At 42.6% G+C, this 23,129-nt stretch overlaps 1 protein-coding gene across 1 annotated transcript; it reads left to right on the top strand.

The window, feature by feature from the left end:
* Positions 1–366: 366 nt before the first annotated feature.
* IFNGR1 (interferon gamma receptor 1) lies at positions 367–22,156 on the top strand. Its single transcript, XM_043592440.1, has 7 exons — positions 367–597; positions 10,925–11,039; positions 11,737–11,900; positions 13,701–13,870; positions 16,021–16,207; positions 18,932–19,059; positions 21,019–22,156. Exons 1-7 carry the CDS (start codon positions 513–515, stop codon positions 21,577–21,579), a joined length of 1,410 nt encoding a protein of 469 aa, XP_043448375.1. The 5' UTR covers positions 367–512; the 3' UTR covers positions 21,580–22,156.
* The last annotated feature ends 973 nt before the right edge of the window (positions 22,157–23,129 follow it).

Here is a 23,129-nt window from a genome sequence, read left to right as displayed (position 1 = left end):
TCCGGTCCTAGGCTTGCCTACTAGACAACGCCCGGTTCGGCACTAGGGGTCCTGCCTTCCCGCTCAGGTCCTGGTCCCCAGCCCCCCAGGCCGCATCCTGGCCCCGCCCCCCGCCCTCCCTTTCCCCCGCCTCCCGCTTCCCCACCCTGCCTCCTACTCCCCGCCCCAGCCCCCACTGCCCCGCCCACGCCCGGCTTCCCCGCTCTATCCCGCTGCCCAGTCCACGCCTGGCATCCCCTCCCTGGCTCCGCCTCCCTTCCCATGGCCCAGTTTCCCCGCCCCAGTCCCGCCTTCCCGCCCTATCCCGCTGCCTGGCCCACTCCTGGCCTCCCCGCCCCCCGGGGCCCCGCCTTCGTGCTCTGGCCCCGCCTCTCCACTCTGGCTCCTCCACTGCTTGCGGGTCCGGCCTCCCCTTGGAGTGTTGGTCCTCTGGTCCGGAAGTGACGCGGGGGTCGGCTTGCAGGCTGGACGCCCTATTCTCAGGGCCGCACCTCGAGGCACCCCCGGGCAGCATGGCTCTCCTCCTTCTGCTCGTCCTCGTCTTCCAGGTCGGGAGTAGGGCTGAGATTAACGCCGCGGATCTGGAGCTGTCTTCGGGTATGTAGCTCTCGGCAGGGCGGCGGCCGGTGGGGGGGGGGGGGGGGCGGAGGGGACCGGACTAAGGAATCTGGAAGCACGCCCCGCGCGGCCGCGTCCTACTTAGCCTCAGACCTCGCACCGGGTTCCCGGTCGCCCCGGAACGTCTTCGCGACCGCCGGGAAGGCCACGCAGGTCTGCGCCGTCCGCGGACTTAAGTTCCCTTTTTCTCTCCTCTTCCGTTGTTGCCGAAATGACAAAACTCGCCTCTCGGTCCTCCAGTTCTTTTAAGTCATTTTCAAATAAGTGAGTTTCCCGATCAGCATTTTGTAGACGGTGGCCAGCACTCATGACTTAAATATCCTTAGGGTGGACCCAAAATCCTTAAGAGAGAATTGTTCTTTCTCCAACTGAGAATCATTAAGTGGCAGTGACTGGCCATCTTACATCTAAGCCTGGAAGTCGTGTAGTGCGTGAATTCAGGAGCGGATTTGTCAGGCTGTGCGTCTCTTCACTGAGCTTAGTTCCTCCGAGCATTTTTTTTTCCTCCTGCTCGCTGAGATTTCTCCGGAAATAAGTGCTGGGAATACGCTTTCCAAAGCCCGGCGTAATGGTGATTAGGAACTCCAGTGAAATCAGCGAATCTTTCCTGCAACAGGGTTAAATCTAAAATATCAGAAACCCCATCAGTCTTGTGTGTCTGTTCAGTGCCCACAGTTAGCAGCTGCCTGGAAGGGGTCAAGGAGACCCACCCTCCTGCACCGTTGGCCAACTCTGGGTCGGAACCTCTGTATTATGACTTCCTCTGTGAGCTCCTGTTAGGTGTGCTGTATTCGTATCCGGCTGTCCTTTGGACTGCTCTATAAGAGTCACACAAACAAGCAATTAGTCATTCCTTGGGACAGGTATTGTTCCAGACGTTGTCAATACAAAAATGGGAGTTACTTGGTTTCTATTTTCGAGGATCATGATTAGATAGCTAACAGTAAGTGCTGGGTACACACTGATAACTTCTCATCCCATCCCGTTTTCACAACAACCATATGATGTAGGTGCTATTGGCATCTCCATTTATGGATGAGAAATCAAGGCACAAAGAGGCCTGCCCCACTTGTAGAGAGGTCACTGGTACTCAGCAGGGAGCTTGGCAGCTGGGCTCCAGAGTCCAAGTTCTTAACCACTCTGCAAACTGCCATTACCTAGGGCAGCTTCCTTGTCTACAAGGACATATATTGTGATAAGAGCCTGGACTTCCACACAAGCCACTGGAAAGCAAGATAGAGGTACCAGACTCTGACGAGGGGATTCAGGGAGGACTTCCCAGAGAAACATCACCCCAGAGTTGAAGCTGGAGCTGGAGGTAGAGAGAGACTTGTGTGTGCAGAGGGAGAAGTGTGAAACAGCATGTTGAATTAGTGGAATACTAAGGGTTATCACTGTAGAATAGGTGTGTGAGGATACAAGGGAAGTTAAGATAGGGAGAGAGGTAGGCACCAGTTAATGAAGTGCATTGTCACGTGTAAGAGACAGCAACATAGCATTGGCTAATAACCTAGGCAAAAAGAAGAATTTATTGGCTTAGAGAATCCAAGCAACAGTTAGAAAGGCGTAGGTGCCATCTGGGCCTCAGAGAGCTGAACCAGTCAGTCAAAAGTGCCAAGACACTCTTTTGCTTATTATTGACTCTGGATGTGGATACCTTTTCCTACTTGGCAGGAACCATGGATGTTGACAGCTTTTGGGTTTTGACATCTTGCAGCCTCCACCGTTCTGACAGAATCCCGGGGGAAGGCTCTGATTTGCCCAGCTTGGTTGGGTCAGCCACCAGCTGGCATGGGAAGGACCATGTTACAGAGGCTGGTGGTAGGGGAGTTCCCAGAAGAGAAATAATGTTCCTGAAGGGAGTACTGATGCTGAGCCAACAAAATAATATGCTCACTCACTATACCTTGCTCAAGTTGGTGGGCAGTCACTGGATTTTAAGAAGACAAATGATTTTATGCAGGATCAGTGAAGCCATTTAGAAAGACCGTTCATCTTACACAGTAGTTTGGGGGTAGACCCAAAAGAGGGAGGCCAGTTATGCCGCTGCTTAAGTCGGGAGGAATTGATGAAAATGGCAGTTTAAATGGAGAAGAGATGACAGCTTGAAAAACATTTAAAAGTCAGAGTCAGCAGGAGTCGGTGTTTGGGTGTGGGAAGAGAGGAAGAGGGTACCTAGGGTTCCTGATGTAGGTGGAGCATTAAACTATGTGCCACACCTGTCTGAGTATGGCCCCTCCTGAGCCAGGGAATCTTGCTTTCCAGTAGCTTGTGTGAAAGTCCAGGCTCTTACCACAATATATGGCAACTGTCCTTGTAGACAAGGAAGCTGCCCTAGGTAATGGCAGTTTGCAGAGTGGTTAATTAAGAACTTGGACTCTGGAGCCCAGCTGCCAAGCTCCCTGCTGAGTACCAGTGACCTCTCTACAAGTGGGGCAGGCCTCTTTGTGCCTTGATTTCTCATCCATAAATGGAGATGCCAATAGCACCTACATCATATGGTTGTCGTGAAAACGGGATGGGATGAGAAGTTAACAACAGCGCCTAGCACTTGCTGTTGGCTGTATAATCATGATCCTCAAAAGCAGAAACCGAGTAACTCCCATTTTTTGTATTCCAACACCTAGAATAATGTGGGCCCCCTTGTGATGACACAATTTGCATATCCTTGAAGCCAGCCCTGGGAGTATCGCCTGTCTGCTCCCATAGGAACATCTATTCCTATGGCCTTCTGTACCCCAGCATTTTGTAAACACAAGAGCGAGTGACCCCCCCCAACCCTCCTTTTTTTCAGTGCATTTTCAATACATTTGCCTAGATTTTTACGGTGTATTTCCCTAGTTTGTGCTGTGTTCCCTAGGCTTTTAAAGTTAGTTTAGAATGTAAACTCTTCAAAAAAAAATAAATAATAAAAATGTAAATAGATTAGGAGGAAAACCCATTAGGACAACCTACTTCTGGCTCTTGGCTAGCTTTCTTGGCTCACCAGTGCCTGACACTTAATACACACTCAGTGTGTATCTTATAGGGTTGAGTTTCACTGGTATATTTAGTAGTTCATCTCAGATGAGGGAATCTGGCAGGAACAGGAAGGCAGGCAAGAGAATACAGCCAGTCTCTGCAAAATCTAAGTGGTTGGGAATGTACTGTGTTACAGTTATGGGCTTTTGTTAATATTTCTTAGGGAATGGATAGGGAGAATGAACCCATGTGTGCTGTCTAATAATCAGTGGTGTTTTGCTTTTCATATGATTTTACCTATAAAAGTAATATATATATTTTGAAGTGAATCAGTGTCTCCCTTCTTAGAGTTTTCTCTTCCACTCTGGTTATTACCTAAAGAGCACACTGTACTTCCGCACAGATATGGGGCTCTTAACTTACCTTCTCCACTGATAAAGTAGAGAAAGCCTCTTTTCTGACTTGAGGATAATGTTCTGCTTGTGCTTGAATTTTTCCTGATTTTCTTTGGATCCTATTTTTACTTATTTCAGAAATTCAGAATACTTACGACAGTGCATTTTAATTATATTTCTTGAACAGGCTAATAGTTTTCTTTTTCAGCTTATTCTGAAACATGATCCGTATGGACTTGGAAAGGTCCACAGTTTGGTTCTATATCTAGGAAAACCTCAAGGTATCTGATACAATGTAGCAGCACACCGTTGTTATAGGAACTAGACCAATGTTTTAATGGTTCCATTTTAAGTGGACAGAGAAACAGAAGGAGAATTGAACCAGAATTAAATGAATTCCTGACAGGAAGGAATCTGTTTGCTTACAGTTTTCTTACTACGGGAGTCCCTTTATTTTGGGTTATCCCAACACATAGTAATCAGAATGGTAGATACCCATTCAGTCGTGTCCGTTCCAAAGAAATTATTTCCTTTCATTACATGGTTCAGATTTCACAGTGGCCGTCATATAATTGTGGTAGTATGATAAATCAGGTAAAACTACTTGAATTAGATGCTTGTGAAGTCATCAGCAAATAATCATCTCCAATTCCAGTTTATATATGGAGGTCATTTTCTTATTTTATTCAACTATGACAAACATGATGCTTCAGTAGCTTTTTCTTAACTAAAACCAGCAAAACTTTACAGACTGTCTTGCCTTTAAGTAGCTTCTCTAAGCCTTCGTTCTTTCATTGGTAAAAATATGTGTAATAATCTCAACTCCCTTGTACAATGGTTTGTGTGGGTTAACTAAGACAATGCATAATAAAGTGGAGCACATCCGACTCTTGATCTCAGCTCAGGTTTTGGTCTCAGGGTCATGGGTTCAAGCCCTGTGTTGGGCTCTGCATGGATGTGAAGCCTACCTTAAAAAAAAAAAAAAAAAAAAAAAAAAAAATATATATATATATATATATATATATATATAATTAAATTTGAAAAATAAAGAAATCAAACTCATCCATTTCAACTATGAGAAATTTAAAATAGGCTCAGCCGCTCACTTGTTCTAGATGGAACCGAATAAATAGGAGCCTGTGTAAAATCCTGCATTTCAGGTCAGAAAGTGGCTGAGCAGATGTTTATTGGATAAGCACTAACTGGGTGGTGGTTTGAGTAAAAGATCTGGGGGGATTTGGGGCAATTATAAATTCAGCACAAGCCACTAGTTGATATGTCCATCTGTTTAAGAAGAAGAGGAAGAATAGTATTTCATTCATGTCTGTCGTATTCAGGGTTCCACAGCTTAAGAAAGAGTGAATGATAAAACCAGATCCAGAAGACACACAGGAAGACGAGCAGACTGCAGAGATATTAAGAGTATTGATCGTATTGATCCAGCTGAGGAACTATTTTGTAGAGAGTAATAATTTTATTACGGACAATAATTATTTTATTATTTGAACCCTTAGCTCTGACACTTTTTTTCTGAAGGTATAAGAAAGCAACAGAAGCAGAAAACAGACTGTTTTTGTATTTGTTTCACAAAGTGATGGATGATTCAAAGCCCGAAAAGACTGAAATGTTTGAATTAAAAAAATGTATTTTCATGTACAAAACTTTTATGAACACTTGAAACATGTGCAAGAAACATGTGCAAGAATTCTTAAAATGTCTTTATTTTTAAATCTAGAGGATGCTGCTTGGGCAGCTGGGTGGCTCAGTCAGTTAGGTGTCCGACTTCGGCTCAGGTCCTGATCTCACAGCTCATGGGTTCGAGCCCCGCATCGGGCTCTGTGCTGACAGCTCACAGCCTGAAGCCTGCTTTGGATTCTGTGTCTCGCTCTCTCGCTGCCCCTCCCCCACTCATGCTCGCTCCCTCTCTCTCTCTCTCTCCCGGAAATAAATAAGCATTAAAAGAAAATTTAAAAAAAAAATCTAGAGGATGCTGTTATTTGCTAAGAGAAAAATTTGGAAGGCATTAAGAAAATAGCCATTTTGGGGTGCCTGGGCGGCTTCATTGGTTGAGCGTCCGATTCTTGATTTCTACTCAGGTTCTGATCCTGGGGTCATGGGCTTGAGCCCCGCGTCAGGCTCCATGCTCGGCATGGAGCCTGCTTAAGATTCTATCTCTCCCTCTGCCCCTTTCCCCTGCTTGGGTGTACTCTCTCTCTCAAAAAAAGGAAAAAATTTAAAAAGAAAAAGAAAATAGCTATTTTGTCAGCTCTATACAAGCTTTCAGGAGGTAATCATAATGTATTCTGGAAAAGAAATGCATAAGTCTTGATTTGGTATTTTTCACTTTTTTCCCCTGAATTTCTCATGTCATTTTTCAGTTTGCAATGAAGGAAGAACCCTTTGTAAAAACATCTTACATGCATGTAAGACCCCTGCATGTAAAAACATGCAGGTGGCCCTGCATCTTTCATTTGGGGAAAGTGTTAGAACTTTTCTCTGACAGTTGTTCATTCACAGAACGGTCTGGATGCTTTCATCTGGAGCATTTGTGTTTGACCTATAGTGTCAGATGGCATAGAATCCCCCAAAACAATTTAATTCCTGACCCCTGTATCTTTCTTTATGCTTCTCAGCGTGTCCTTCCCGTAGAGAGGTTGGCAGGCAGATTGTCAAACGGATGTCTTCAGACTGCAGAGCTCTGTTCTGCCTTAGATGTGCCCGTCTTTTATAGTCTTTGCTGCTGTGTTCACATTGGTGAAGAGCTCCTGTGGCTGTCGCTTTTTCAGTCACGGTGCAGATGCTGTTGGTGGTTATGGAATGGGGCGGGGGGGAGGGCAGGTGCAGCCTGTGCTCCAGTTAGCATCCACGCAGAAGAGACCTGGAGATGTCTGTAGTTCCCTGCTTTCCCTCTGCTGCTGTCCCCAGCAATTAGAACAGAGCCGTTCTGGCTTTTGGTCTTCGGTGACATCCCCATTGCCCTGTTTTGTGGCGCTGCTCCCTCACGTGCTGATCTCCGTCAGTTTTTCTGTCCTCCTCTTGCTCTTTTTCCATATCCTGTCTCTCCCAGTTTATCAAGAGGAAACAGTTGATTATAACCAGAACTCTCCCTTTTTCCCCTCCAGTGTGATAAAGAACTGATTCTTCTTTCCTCTGTTTAGTTTTGTTAAATCCCCTAAGAGGCATCCTGGGAAGCAGATTTTAAAACAGCTGAAGTTTATTCTGGGTTGTTTGTAGACACAATGTATCAAATAACTGAATCCATTTCCAAAAACAACCGGAGTCCCAGAAAGCTAGTTGGGCACTTTCCAGAGATGGAGAAATCCGTAACATTATTTAACTTCATTAGATACTCTAGTAGCATCTTTCCCTAAACTCTATAGATAATCCTCTTGCTGTTTCTCCACACATTTTTATTGATAGAAGGTAAATTTCTTATGAATAGAAATTTGCTGTAAGCCTTCATTATTTTAACTTGAATGTATCACAGTTTAAACTTTAGGTCACAAAATTCTGAAACAACGAGAAAACTACTCATGGCTGTTTACCGTACGAGTTTGGCAAATAATGACAAAGGCAGATGTGTAATAACCACACGGTTTCTCTTCTGGTAGCATTAAAACCACAGGTTACTTCCGAGTTTCTCCTTTACTATAATGGTAATGCCTGTCTGTTACAATCCATTGGACCCTCCTCCTTCCACTACCTGCCTGTCTTGATTGCTTTGAAAGCTGTGACTTAAGCCCTTGTTCTAGTCTAACCAGGGCAAGCTTCTGCTTCAATTATGGGAAACCTCATTTGATTCACATTAAAAACTAATCTGATATACACGTCCACTGTTCTGTGTGGTTTTATAATTATGATTCAGTAACTTCTTAAATATAAATGCACTTTACTTAATACTCTTATATAGGTTGGCTTCTATATGCCTGTTTCTCAAATACAGGAATCTCAGTTGGAGTCTATACAATTTAAAAGTCATTCCTATTGGGCATATTTTTTTTTTTTTTAAAGAGATTCAAAAGGCAGTGAAGAACTCACTTTTACTGGAAACTGGAGGAAGTCAGGTCCTAGTTACCAGAGGCAGAAAGCTTAGCCACGCTGTGGGCTTTCAGGAACAGGGAGTCTATGAAATAGGAAATGTGCCTGGTGCCTGGCACGACCTGCCGGGGAGGTCTCCAAGCAGTGCTGAAGGTGCCACGTGGTTTCTTCTTGCTTCTTAGAATAAAATGCAGGACTAGAGAGAGTAGTCAGGAGAATGACTGTTAATAAGAACCAGAACCTGGTGGTTTGAAAATTCTCAGCCTCTGGAGAGGCAAAGGAGGCGGAAATTAAGAAATGGCTTCTGAGAGAATTTCAGATTCATTAGGGGTTTTCTTAGCATCCCGTACCTATCTTAGGTTGAAAATTAGGTGTATATGTGTGGATATTATTTGATATTAATGTTGAATTGAACCTGGGGCGGGGAGTGCCTTGTATTTCCTTCTCAACCACAGATTATAAACTGTGTGAGACTAGGTCGTTTCATGAATTAAGGTGCAAGCATATAAAAACATTTCTAAAAAACCTAGAAAAAGAAAGCTTCGGTACCCCCTGCTAAGTAGGGTCATGGTTGCTCTACCAAAAAGCAAAAGAGAAGAACCAGGGCTAAATCTGGCAAGGCCAGTGCTTTCTGGCTCACCTGCAAGGAAATTGCTTAGAGAACCAAAGATGATAGGTACCAACAGCTGTCAGCTGTATTTCAGGAAGAGCAAATGGAAAACTTGCAGGTGTCTGATCACACGCTGCAGAAAGCACATACGCAGGATAAGCATGTAGTATCTGAATCTGTGAGACATCCTCCCAGCTTCGTAATCTCGACCTTTTGGCACAGATTGTCACACTGCTTAATAAGTAATATGGAAGTTAGACATTTGGGCAGTAATCAAAGCTATTCATTGCGGGAGAAGCCGTGAAAAATATATTGGAGTATCAAAAAAATTCTGTTTTTAAGTTAGTTTTTCCTCCTAAATACTAAAAAAAATTACGAGTACCCTACCACTACACCCAGTAGTGAGAACCAAAAATGTCTCCAGACAGTGCCAAATGTCCCTTCGGGGACAAAAAAAAATCATCTCGTTGAAAACCACTGATATCAAGGAAGAAAATAGCCAGAAAAAGGGGGGGGGGGGGAGGAAAGACCCTAGAATTTAATTGCCCATAAGTCTGTATTTTTTACCTAAATAATTCTTGATCCGTGTTCTGCTTTAAAAAGGTAATACAAGTGTGAGGGGCGCCTGGGTGGCTTGGTCGGTTGGGCATCTGACTTTGGCTCAGGTCATGATCTTGCGGTTCGTGGGTTCAAGCCCCGCATCGGGCTCTGTGCTGCCAGCTCAGGGCCTGGAGCCTGCTTTGGATTCTGTGTCTCCTTCTCTCTCTATGCTCATCCCCTGCTCACACTCTGTCTCTCTCTCAAAAATAAATAAAGATTTTTTAAAAAGATAATACAAGTGTGAAATAATTGGAAATTAAAGCAATGCACCAGCTTGGATTTGAATATTGGAATTTTTGCTTTGGGAAAAAATCTAGGAGGTGTTTCATTTAATAGTAAGGAAATACCTTATATATGTGAAATTAACACCTCACGTGACAGATCAGGAAATCTGAAATGACTAGCAGTATAGCGAAGAAAGAACCCACACTTCCTAATGTCCAGCCCAGGGAGTATTTTTCTTATTGGAGCCCCATCCACTTTATACGACCCTAAGTAATCATCATTATCAGCTGGAGTACCTTTAAAAAAAAAAAAAAACACTTTAGCTCTCAGATTTTTTTTTTTTTTAAAGTAGGCTCCATGCTCAATGCAGAGCCCAGTGTAGGGCTTGAACTCATGACCCTGAGATCAAGACCTGAGCTGTTATCAGGAGTTGGACGCTTAACTGACTGGGCCACCCAGGCTCCCCTCTCTTAGAATTTTTGAGGCTGATGATGACTTATGTTTGTAAGCCACTGCACTGACCGCATTGCTATTCATTTATTTTAATTGTAATTATATTATGTTTAATGGTTTTCAGATAGGTAGGATTGAATAATCTTAAAATTGAGGTCGTATCACCAACTCTGTATCTTCATGTTCGCTCATAAAGAAGGGAAGGGTGGGAGAGAAGGAAGGAGAAAGAAAAGGAGGAAGGGAGGAGATGTATGTGTATGTTTGTTTTCCAAGGGGTGATAGACAACAGCCGTCTACACTGAGCAGGGGAATACGTGGCTGCTCTTCATAAATAGTAACAAAATGTTAAAGTGACTTCTGCCTGTTCTCTCATGGGACTCCCATGTTAGCAAACCCTTTCTAAAATGGTTTAAAAGAGCAAAAGGGAGAAGAAATATTGGGCGTGTTTTGTGAAAAGCCCTGCACACCCCAGAGAGCAAAATGTTAGTGAACCTCAAGTGGTGGATGGCTCCTTTAGGCCGTTATTAGGCTGCTATTCCTGGGCTAGAGACGAGGTGCTGAACGTGTGTCACCATACTGAGTAGAGAGTTGAGAGCCCGGATGGTATTTTAGACTGAAATTGGCCATCGCTTGGGGTAGCCAGCTCTCTAGACATTGAAGGCAATCTGTGGTATCAAATACAGGAAATGCTAGTGATTAAACGAATTCGGGATTATTATTACAACAGGTAGTGCATCTGTTCATAAAAACTCTCAAAACATGAGAGGAATTTATGGCCTTTACGATACTTGTATTTCCCGTGTAGCCCAGTGTTGTTTCAGTAATTTAAAGTGAATCAGAACTCTACACATTCTCCAATAAAATTAATTTTTATACATCTCAATTAAATAATTGTATAGTCTGTTCTGGCAAATTCTACCTTTCTTCAAAATACGTATTCGGCTACCATGGCTCTTTGTGAGGTTTTCTAATGTTAATGTTAGTTTCTTACAATTGCCCATTTTACTTTTTGAATCTCTTACAGTGCCAAAACCAACGAATATTGAAATTAAGGCCTATAACTTTAATACTGTCCTATCTTGGGACTACCCGACCATGTCACAGACCCCTGTTTTTATCGTGCAGGTAAAGAACTACGGGTAAGTGTTAACTCTTTTCATCCTTTTTATTCTGCTTTGCCTAGGTCTTTGTACTTTCCATGACTGTGTTTTGCCCCATCATCTTCCTTTCCCATGTGGCAGAACTTCCTAAACTGCTTGTAGACTTCCAGAAGCTCTAAGGACGCAAATTAGTTATTTTCACAAGACTTCCTGCCTTTTAGTTCTTCTTCCTGTCAAATTCAAGTAGAGGAGTCTCAGCAACTTTCAGAATTTTTTAAGGCATGACAAATAAAGCTTAGAATTCGTATGAAAAGTGAGGTCATCTTACTTGCCATAGTGAATGTGTTGTTTAGCAGAAAGATGAGAATTTCAGAACAATTTTAGGAGTTCCTGTTAAGAGTCTTTGTAATGTGTTAGGTTCTGCAATCAAGTAATGATTATCGATGTTAATAGAATCTAGAGTTGTTTAAAGACCAGATTTTTTACAATTACATATGGAATGTACTTTGTTCAGGTGTTGTATTTTGAATTGAGCCTCTTTATTGTAAAGGAATTTATAGGACTTCTAACCAGAGTAAGGGCTTCCTCCTTTGTCCGGCTTCTCCATCCTGTTCTTAGCTCTTTCGACCAGCTACCAGCTCCATGCTGTGAGTGAAAAGCAAAGCACAGACAGAGATGATTGAAGTGTACAGATTAACAAAAGTTATCCTTGTTTCTTTACTCGTCTTCATTTTAGGGAGGCAATCTGGGTTGATGCCTGCAATACCTCTCATCATTCTTGTAATATCTTTTCCGCAATTACCGATCCATCACTTTCTCTCTGGGCCAGAATTAAAGCTAGACTTGGACAAAAAGAATCAGCCTATGCAGAGTCCAAAGAATTTATTTTGTGTAAACAAGGTGAGTAGAATTTTGAAATTTGAAAATACTGACACACGTCTTCTGTATGTATTTGCTTTTATTAGCACTTGCTAAAAATTATCGCAATGCCCAGGAAACCTTTGGAAGAATTTAGGGAGTTTGTATCTTCCTCTTTCCCTGAGCTCCGCAAAATAGGGCTGAGAGGTGCCCATCACTTTGCCCCGTCTAAACCATTGCATTTCTACTCCCTGTAAACACGGATTGGTGCTGCCCTGCTGGGCTCTGCACCGGCCTCTCCCTCTCCCCTCCTCCAGCGCTCCTTGCTCGGTTACACTTACCGAGGCCAGGGGCACCTGCTCTCGTTCTTCCTCCGTGTGCCCAGTCCCCAAGGCCCTTGGGAATTTTATATACCAACTTAATACATTAAGAAATTTTAGATTTCTGCAGTCTCCTCAACCCCAGTGATTGTCAGCCCTTTCTCCTGCCAGCATCGCATCCCCATGGCATACCTGATCTGAGTTATGACTTTAAGCTCCAGAATCTTCAGCACCAATTCCTCTTTTCTGATTGAAATCCTACCTGTAGCTCTCCTACCCTCACTTGTGGGTAAAGAAGTGATTAATCATGTGACTCCTCCCTAGTCTTCTATGCCCTTGTGCCTTGCCATTCAACTTCTCTCCCTTCTTCAGTTGCCACGTGTCTTTCCTTCCACTATGGCCTTGATTCTGCTCCTACGCTTCAGCTGTGCCTACCCAGTCTCTTCCATTGGCCCTTCCTCCACTTGCCCTTGAAATAATTTTATTCCCTCGAGTCCGTGCCTTTGTCATCTGTGAACTGTGCCCATCTGTGTATCAGATTTTTCCCACACAGATTTATCAAGGGCACACTATGTGCTAGAAAATATGCCAGGCCCTGAAGATAAAAATAAACCTGCCTGGTACATGGTAAGTGTGCAATAAATATGTGAAGAATAGGTAAATGCCTCACCAGCAAAGTCTCAAGCATCAGGGACACATAATAAATATTTGTGAAGTGAATAAATATCTGCTTTTGATTTTCACTCTAAAAATTGAATCTATTTAGCAAACTTTTATAAGAGCCTCATGCCAGACATCTATAGGTGTTGGAGGTACAAAGAGTTTCAGTGAGTGTTCAAAGGTAACTAAAATGCCTTTTCTGAAACATTTTTTAGAGAACAGGTTTCCTTTTTAATCTACCAGAACCAAAGGAAAAGGAAAAATAACAGAGCTTCTATTATGGTAAGGTGTTTTTTTTTGGTTTTTTTTTTTTTTTTACCAGAACTCAGGACCAGAGCTCATGACCCAACTGTTTGTTTTCCTTTAGGACTAGAATTTAAACTGCTAAAGAGAAGTTTAGGTTAGATAAGAATACTTCCTGCTTGAGATTAATTAAACATTTATTAAGAACATTCATTTTTTTTTAATTATTTTTTAAAAGTGCTTATTTATTTTAGAAAGAGAGAACAAGCAGGGGAGGGGCAGAGAGAGAGGGAGACACAGAATTCGAAGCAGACTCCAGGCTCTGAGCTGTCAGCACAGAGCCTGACGTGGGGCTTGAACCCACAGACTGTGAGATACCATGACCTGAGCCAAGATCAGATGCTTAACCGACTGAGCCACCCAGGCGCCCCTTTATTAAGAACATATAGAATGTCATCTAGATCTTTGTGGAATGGTTTAAACATGATCCTGCTTTAGAACAACAACAGAAAGAGTAGGTTGATTGATTTTGGCAGTTTTATGCAATGTAGTATAAAGTTCCAGGGGAATACTAATTCTGCATTTTTTTTTGTCCCTGTCCCCCCTCCCCCAACCACAGGGAAAATTGGACCACCTGAACTGGGCATCAGAAACATGGAAAAACACATCATTATTGACATATTTCACCCTTTAGCTATTATAAGTGGAATGGAGCCAGTAGCCATATATGGTGAAGAAAATTGTTACTCATTCAAGTACGAGGTGCATCTGAGAATAAATGGAAATGAGGTATGTGTTTCCATTTCATCTTTTCCAAAATGGCAGGTTTTCTGTTGCTCACGCGAAGTTGTTTCCGCATGTAGTGTAACAATAGTAGAATGCTTATGAACATTCAGACAAGACTTCCGGATCATAGACCTTACCATAGGTTTTGTTAAGAAACACGACCTAGGGGCGCCTGCGTGGCTCAGTCGGTTGAGCATCTGACTTCGGCTCAGGTCATGATCTCACAGTTTGTGAGTTCAAGCCCCGCATCAGGCTCTGCTGACAGCTCGGAGCCTGGAACCTGCTTTGGATTCTGTGTTTCCTTCTCCCTCTGCCCATCCCCCTCTTGTGCTCTGTCTCTCTCTCTCTCAAAAATAAAAAAATAAATGTTAAAAAAAAAAAAGAAAAGAAAAGAAAAAAGAAAAGAAACACGACCTAAACGAGTGCTGGTGGAGGGAACTGGCTTGGAGTTCATCACTAGCACTGGTGTCTTTGCCTCATTTAACAGCATGGTCCTGTTTGAGGATCTTAAACCTGTTTATTTCTTCCCTGGCAAAGTGAGGATCATTTTAATCTTTCCTTCTGCTTTGGTAGTGATGTAACGTAACATGAAGCTGTGATCAGAAATCATTGTTTTGGAAAGAAAAAGTAGCAGTACTGCGGTGGGGATGTACTTGCATTCTGGCACCGGTGTGCAGCCCATGCCCGGACTGGAATTGTGCTAGTCCATCCATTCTCCACGGCACTGCCGCTGCTTTATTTAATAGTGTTTGTCAAGCACATGCTCTGCGTGTTCTAGACAAACCTCTGGTGATGCGCGAAGCAGAGAAACAAAGCAGGGAGGGGGGAGATGGGCAGCAGCATTGGGGGCGCTAGTGGTCTTCGGTAGGGTGGTTGGAGCAGGGAAGGTGTTACTGCGGCCAGTGCAGGGGAAGGTTAGGAGGTGAGCTCCAGGGGGCACGTCTGGGGAGAATGTTTCAGGCAGAGAATCTGGCATAAGCACACTGGGCACGTGAAGAGCAGCGGGACTCAGCAGAGCCCGGGAGCGGATGAGGTCAGAGGTCACTGGGGGGGGGCCACATCCGGTGGGGCACTGGAAGGATTTGACTTTTATTCTGACTGAGGTGTTGTGCCTCTGGGAAGATTTAAGTGGGAGGAGTGACATCAGACTTAGATTTTTAAAACTTGACTCTAGATGCTTAGCAGAGTTGTCCTCTTGACGTGCACATCTAACCATACATAGTACTTCACCGCCTGAAACCCTTTAGCAAATCCCCACCAGCTACACAGTTAAGGCCTGAATTCCCTCTCGTGGCGTGGCCTGCGAGACCCTCGTGATTTGGCCTCTTGCGTCCTTTCCAGCTTTCTGTCTCCCCGTCCCTTCTCACCCGAATTGTATTTGTGCTTTGGCGAACTGCTGTTGTGTTCTTAGTTCCCTGCGGGTGCCGTGCTCTTTACGGAATGCCCTTCTCCGCCCACTCACCTTTGGCAAATTTCTCCTCATTTTCCAGTGTTCAGCTGGCATTTCATCTCCCCTTTGAAGTCTTTGCTGACACAGAAGATTGTTTGCTCCTCTGTGGTTTGGACATTCCCAGTTCCATTAACGGTCCCCCCTGCACTACTCATCACTCACATTTCTTTCGGCTCTGGCGGGAGTTGTTTGAGGTCAGCTACTGCTGTCCTGCCTTCGTGTCTTCAGGCCCTACCTGGCACAGGTGATGCGCACACTTTGGCGGAATGAATGGTAAACTGCCAGAGACTGCCTCGGTCCCTTCTGTGTACCACGGCCAAGAGCTGCTACAGTCTTTGCGAAAAACCTTTCTTATTCTTCCTACAGATGGGTTTATAGCTCTCCCCACCTGTTTCTAGCACTACTGGAATGGGACTAATGAACGTTTGCTGGTTTAACGACGACCAGTGAACATTCTCGCTGTTTGAGTTTTAAAATGTATGATCCCTAAAAAGAACATTTTACCGGAGATATTTCATAATGCTGTGTTGAAACAACAAAATTGACTTACTATTTGATATCCACAACGCTATTTTCAGACATGGTTCAACTTCCATCCCATATATTCTCTTCAGGGGTTTGATCAGGTAAATGTAGGTGATTTTGTTTGTTTTTGCAGAATAAAAGAAGCCACACATTTTCACTGTCGTTTGTTCCCATGCAGACCTCATATAAAACGGACGTAGAGGAAGATAATTGCAATGAGACTCAGTGCTATCTAACTGTCCCAGTGTCCTCGTTGGATTCTGAGTACTGTGCTTGGACAAAAGGATTCTCAGAAACCTGGCTTGTTACAACTGAACAGTCCAAAGAACTTTGTGTTACCACTTTGGATGGCAAACACATGGAAGGCAAGTTTCTGCTGGTTTTGTCCTAAATACAGGGAGTGATGGGCGAGCTAGGTGTTGAAAAGAGGCAGTTTCAATAAATCTCTGTTCGTTTAAAAATCTGCAATGGTTCCATTCCTCAGAGAAGTTCAAAAGTACAAATAAGCTCATTTCTCAGGCATTAAAAGATATAAAATGGCCGATTAAAGAAAGCCACATGATGACCTTTTGACCTAGGAAAGAAAGAAATACAACACCTAAAACTGCCTGCACTTCAGGATTACACGTAGCGACAGAAGTCAGCTTAACTATTTCCACATGGCAAGGTGCTATGTACCCATTACAGTGTTCTTTGTGGGGGTGGCAAGTTTAAAAACTGAATAGCAAAAATATTCATTGGCTTATGTGATGTGAACTGGATAAATACTAGAAATTAATATCCAAAAATAAATATTGATAAGTTTATTTAAAAATAAGTTTATTTCATCATACTTTCTTTGTGTGAGGGGGTACATATAATAGAACTTTAGGACTAACATTCTCAAGGGGCACCTACCTTAGCTGAAATTAGGGCCGTTCTTTGCAGTTATGAAATTTAAATGTTCATTACGGGTAATTTATAAAATCTAAAAAGCGAGAAGAAAACAAAATTATCGATAGTTCTGTCATCCAAATATTCAGTTACAGTTTGGTGGGTTTTTTTTCTCATCCTGTTCTCTTTTTCTGCATAGCTGTGATCATATTGTACAGTGTATATAATTTTGTGTACTGCTTTAAGTATTTATTATAAGTATTTTTCCATTTTATTTCACATACTTTATTCTATTTTCTGATATCTTTAGACTGTTTCATCATATAGAACGTGTATTCTATTTAATGTTCCCCAATTTTGGACTTTTAGATTACTTAACAGATTTTTTCTATGATAGATCATGCTTTGATAACTGTCTTTGTGTATATATGTATTTTTCCAATTGTCAGCCTGTTTTTAGAACATATCTCCTGGGAACAAAAATTTTCTGTTACAAGTACCTTTTTGAAGAATGGGAATCTAGGCTGAAGAACTAGACCAAAGGCCCAAAATTTAATATTGATAACTTTTATTTATTTTTTTTAATTTTTTTTTTAACATTTATTTATTTTTGAGACAGAGAGAGACAGAGCATGAACGGGGGAGGGGCAGAGAGAGAGGGAGACACAGAATCGGAAGCAGGCTCCAGGCTCTGAGCCATCAGCCCAGAGCCTGACGTGGGGCTCGAACTCACGGACCACGAGATCGTGACCTGAGCCGAAGTCGGACACTCAACCGACTGAGCCACCCAGGCGCCCCTAATATTGATAACTTTTAGATCATTAGGACAAGGGTTTCAAATAGGTGACTTAAAGCAATGCAGTGCATTTTACACTCTCTTGGATTGTGTTGTTTTGAAAAATAAAGTTCTTACTAACACACAAAATTCAAAATAATGCAGATGCCTTAGATTTAGTTTTTAAAAATGTGGTTTATAAACTGGGCTGGCATGGTGGCCACATGGTGGCACCACTGTGGCTCAGTTTCCCTGCCTGCCTGGACTGTGCTTCTAAACACAGCGCTGATGTTAGTTATGTCATTATCTGATCTTTACTGCTGTAATAACTTCGTTTTTTTTCCACATCCTATAAAATGTGTGATACAAGCATTCCCTTAATAGCAATTTCCAGAGTCGCTGTTCCAAAAAGGTAACTTTGAAATCGAAATCAAAGGTAATAAGATGCCGGTAGAGAGGTCAAACACCACCGTGATCTGTAGAGGACTGTTCATTTGCAAGAGAGGACTGTGCGGCTAGAACGCGGAAGATTGTGCTTTGAAAATAAAAAGCAGCATTAGAGCAGAATACACAGCAGTGATTATAAATGTGCTCTGAAACAAATCTTTCCCATTGTATGTTATTGTCTCTGGTCTGTGTTGAAGGGCACCTAGTTCCTGCGCAACAGCTCCTGTCTGTGTGTGTTATGTGTGGGTCTGTGTGTCTTTACAAGTACTTGCCATCTAGAAGTGAATATAAAATGTAACAAAATTCTGAGGAGTGGGATTTAGTTATTTTAAAAGGTATAGATATTGCCAGAGTTTTTTGAGGGATCGATTTTTAAACTTTCTTTTGCCTTGTTAATGGAGAGAAAACTGTAACTCTGGAAACACCCTATATTCAGGGCATGAAGAAAACTGTTATGAGGGGCGCCTGGGTGGCTCAGTCGGTTAAGCGTCCGACTTCGGCTCAGGTCATGATCTCTCAGTTTGTGGGTTCAAGCCCCACGTTGGGCTCTGTGCTGACAGCTCAGAGCCTGGAGTCTGTTTCAAGAGCCTGGAGTCCGTTTCAAATTCTGTGTCTCCCTGTCTCTCTGCCCCCCCCCCCCCCCACTCACTCTCTGTGTCTGTCTGTCTGTCCGTCTCTCTCCAAAAAAAGTACACGTGAAAAGAGATTAAAAAATAAAAAAGCAAGAAAACTGTTACGAAAAATCTGTTCTAGCCACTTTGCATCATGAAGGTATGGTTGCAGAAAGTGGAGAATCGCAGAGCTGGAAAGAATCACCTTGGTCTCTAGGACAGGCTCCTGAGTCTTTGATCACCTCATCTGACTTCTGCGGCAAGCGCTCTTTGCAGTCCGGACCATCACCTGACGGGCAGAGCACTAAGGCTTTGTAACTATTTCACAGAGACAGCAGCATTCCATCTTAATTCTAATTTGTGGTTTTTCCCTTTTTTTTTAGATTCTGTCTGGGTTCCAGTTGTTGCCGTTCTCTTCCTTTTTGTGGTTCTCGTCGTGGTATTTGTATGTTGTTACACTAAGAAGATTAATCCCTTTAAGAAAAGAACCATCATGTTACCAAAGTCCCTGGTAAAATATTTAAATATTTTTCTTTAGTTGTATACACCAACACGTCAACTTGGACCTTTTTGAGAGTTGTTTAATTTTTTAAGTAGAATGATGTTCAGCAGCGTATCACCTATCGTCAATCACTCAATCTACCACCCATCCAAAACCCCGTAATTTTTACTACACGTCGTGTGCTTTCGTATATGCACAAAACAAGAACACGATTGGATAAGTCTGTTAAGGAGCTTCAAGAATAGTGGGAGAAAACGATAAGTATCAGTGAGTGAACAGTGTTCAAACACAGAGCTTTCCATACAGGCCAGCAAGGACTTCATCCACCTTTGGAGGGTGCTGGTTAGTTGTGGCCTTTCTAGAGGCGGTGAGGCTTGAGCAATCTTGATGGAAAGACAGGAGTTTATGCAGGTACTGAGGGACAGTATGTGCCAAAGCCCAGCATCAAGAAAGCATGACATTTGAAAATCTCAAAATACAGAAACACTATTGTTACGGTTGGACTGTAGAAGAAAAGGCGGTCACACATGAGACTGGAAGTTTCACATTTTAATGTCTAGCATTTAAAAGCCTTTGTGTGGACGCCTGGGTGCCCTGGGTGCAGTTGGTTGAACGTCCCGACTTTGGTTCAGGTCATGATTTCACGGTTCGTGGGTCTGAGCCCTGTGTCGGGCTCCGTGCGGACAGTGTGGAGCCTGCTTGGGATTCTCTGTCTGCCTCTCTCTCTCTGCCCCTCCCCTCCTCGTGGGAAATAAATAAACAAACATTCAAAAATAAACATGATTTATTTCTCTCAAAAATAAATGAACATTCCAAAAATAAATAAAAGCCTTTATGCAATGAAAAGCACATTTACAGGTAACAGGATCGTAGCTACTTGGGTGAAATATAACAGGAACGATATCCATGATACGCAAAGGAGACTTTTCAGTTTGTATTGAAAACACCTTTCTCTCAACAGGAGAGAATTCACGTGTGAATTCTAGTATTTGTCCATACTAAGTAAGTAAGTAGTTAAGTAGAACGCAGCGTTGCAGTCCACAACTTTACACCCACTAGAGAAGGAAAAATAAACCCGAATATTCAGTAGTTCTACCAGTAGTAAACTGGTGGAAAGTGGGAAAAGTAATCCAGCGCTGGTGGGAAGGTAAACATATAATGGGTAGAGGGTGTAGGAGTGTCATAAACGTGCCACAGCCTTTGACTTAGTAATTCTACCTTTAAGAAATTGTTATTATTTTTTTAATGTTTATTTATTATTTTGAGAGAGAGAGTACCCACACAAGCAGGGGAGGGGCAGAGAGAGAGGGACAGAGGGAGAGAATCCCAAGCAGGCTCCTTGCTGTCAGTGCAGAGCCCAACGTGGGGCTCATTCCCATGAACCACGAGATCATGACTTGAGCCAAAATCAAGAGTCGGGACCCTGAACTGACTGAGCCACCCAGGCGCCCCCAAGAATTTATTCTTATAAAGCCGCTTCATAAATAAAAAGATGTGTAAAAATATTCACTTCAGCACGTTCCATAAATCATAAAAATAGGAAACACTTCAATATCTACGATTAGAGAAATTACGTTAATCAATCAGGATAGAGAAATCAGGAGGCAGTGAAGATTATAATAAAAATTGTAATTATGAAGGCGAATGGTGAGAATATTCTATAGGTAGGTATTCTCTGGCTATAGATGTAATGTGTGTACGTGTGAAGTCACATAGAAAAAGCAACATGGACTAGTTGGATGGCGGATGACTTTTTAAAAATTCTAAAAACTTCTTTTTAATCTTAATATAGTATATTTTATTAAAAAGCAAGAAAAGGCAACCACCAGATGCCATTATATTATTACCATAAATATACCATTTGGTGGTATATTTCATTGACCATTATTCTTAGAGCATTTCTTTTTAAGGATGTGCACTTAAGTTTAATAATTCATTATGTTTCATCATTTATTTTTCTTCCCTTAGCTCTCTGTGGTGAAAAATGCCTCTTCGGAGACAAAATCTGAATCAAAATGTGTATCACCCATCACCTACCAACCGATTGTCTCAGAAAATGAGAAGATGGTCTGGGAAGAGCAGTTGTCTCCAGCGACAATTTCCGATCTGCCCGCTGAAGACAGTCTGGAAAAAATGGGACACCACGAAGAACTACAAGTGGTGACCCCTGAAGGGACTATTTCTGACATGGCTCCTGATAGCCCTCAGACCCCGGTAATGAGAGAGAATTCTGTCCGTTCAAATAGTAACCAGTCTGAAACCTGTGTGGTCGCTTTAAACTCCTATCACTCCAGAAATGGTTCCGAGAGTGGCACTGTGGAATCGCAGAGCTTCTCGGACTCAGAATTTCCCCCAAGTAGTAAACCTGAAATAAAGACCGAGGAACAGGAGTCCGTAATGCTGAGAAACACGACCACCTCCTTTGGTTATGACAAGCCGCACGTATTAGTGGATCTGCTGGTGGATGAAGGCGGTAAGGAATCCTTGATCGGTTACAGACTTACAGCAGATTCCAAAGAGTTTTCCTGAGATCAGAGAAGATGCGCCATCTCGGAAGGATCTACCTTTTTCCCTAGACGGCTTTTCTGCCTCGATTTCATGAAGAGATCATGATTTTAGAAGCCGTTTCTTTGTCGACATTAACCAAATACAGTAGTATCTTGGTTTACATAAAGGGCATAGAGCCTCTGTGGCACTGTCAGATTTGGCCCGAAAACTGCAGAAGCTGTAAAGAAACAAACCGTTGTCACATTAGGAACTTTTCCATCCAGCTTGCATTATCGGTGAACACGCTAAGAATCCTGCTTCCTACGACAGTGCGTGAGATGCCTCAGGTCCTTTCTAATCACTTCCAGTTGTAAACTAGCTTTGTTTTGTTTTGTTTTCCTTTTCTGTGCCTTAGCATGTTATTTGTTTTTGCAAGTCTATGTCCATAGTATTTTTAAATGCTCACTTTGAGAAGAAATCGTGAAAGTTTTCCAAACGTGAATTCAAAATCTAATTCAAGTCAATAGACTTCATAAAGAATATGTAAATACACACATGTATATATTTTGTATGGAACGTTGTATTTAGATATTTGTAAATAAAGTATGTTTAAAATTCATTTTTGTACTCATTTATTCAAGCACTCAGGCAGTTAACCTGAGATTTTTTTTATCCATTTGCTTGTTTCCACATAGTAAGACTATAGAATTATTTCGTAATAATTCATATCTAATCTTCAAAGCAGTCCTAAAATAATCTAATCTTTAAGAATGGTCCTTTTATGTCTGGATTTCTTTTTTTTTTTTTAATTTTTTTTTTTTTAGTGTTTATTTTTGAGAGACAAAGTGCAAGTGGGGGAGGGGTAGAGAGAGGGAGACACAGAATCTGAAGCAGGGCTCCAGACCCTGAGCTGTCAGCACAGAGCCCGACATGGGGCCTGAACTCACCAACTGCGAGATCATGACCTGGAGCCGAAGTCGGATGCTTAACCAAGTGAACCACCCAGATGCCCCCTACGTCTGTATTTCAATATTTAGCATCCAATGTACAGAACGCTGTCCCAAGCTCTTTGGGGAAGAAACAAAAAGGCAGATTTTTTTGTAGAGTATTAAGATTGAGGGGTCTCTGGCATAACGATGGTGGTCAAAGCCATTGGGGTGGGTGGGAGCCCTGAGAAGCATGTAGTATGAAGAGAGCGTCCCAGCAAGAGGCAAACCAAGAGTTGATTTCTATATTACACAAGGAGTTCCTGGGAATTACTAAGAGGGTAGTAATTTTAAGATTCAAATGGATTAATTGACCCCCCCCCCCCAAATTTTTAAATACACCTCTCTGAGTAAATTAACAAACCATGTAGAAATATTTCTCTTCACTTAAAAGTACAGATGAAGGGGTGCCTGGGTGGCTTAATCAGTTAAGCATCTGACTCTTGATTTCAGCTCAGGCCATCATCCCAGGGTTGTGAGATCGAGCCCCACGTCGGGCTCTGTTGAGCATGGAATTTGCGTGGGATTATCTCCCTCTCTGCCCTTCCCCCTGCTCGTGCTCTCTCAAAGAAGTATAAATGAAGTCTATACTCTCACTATTCAGAG

Source organism: Prionailurus bengalensis, chromosome B2 (assembly GCF_016509475.1).
Source record: "Prionailurus bengalensis isolate Pbe53 chromosome B2, Fcat_Pben_1.1_paternal_pri, whole genome shotgun sequence".
NCBI lineage: Eukaryota > Metazoa > Chordata > Mammalia > Carnivora > Felidae > Prionailurus > Prionailurus bengalensis.
The sequence above is the reverse complement of the archived record's forward strand: the minus strand, read 5'-3'. Positions and strand labels throughout refer to the sequence as shown.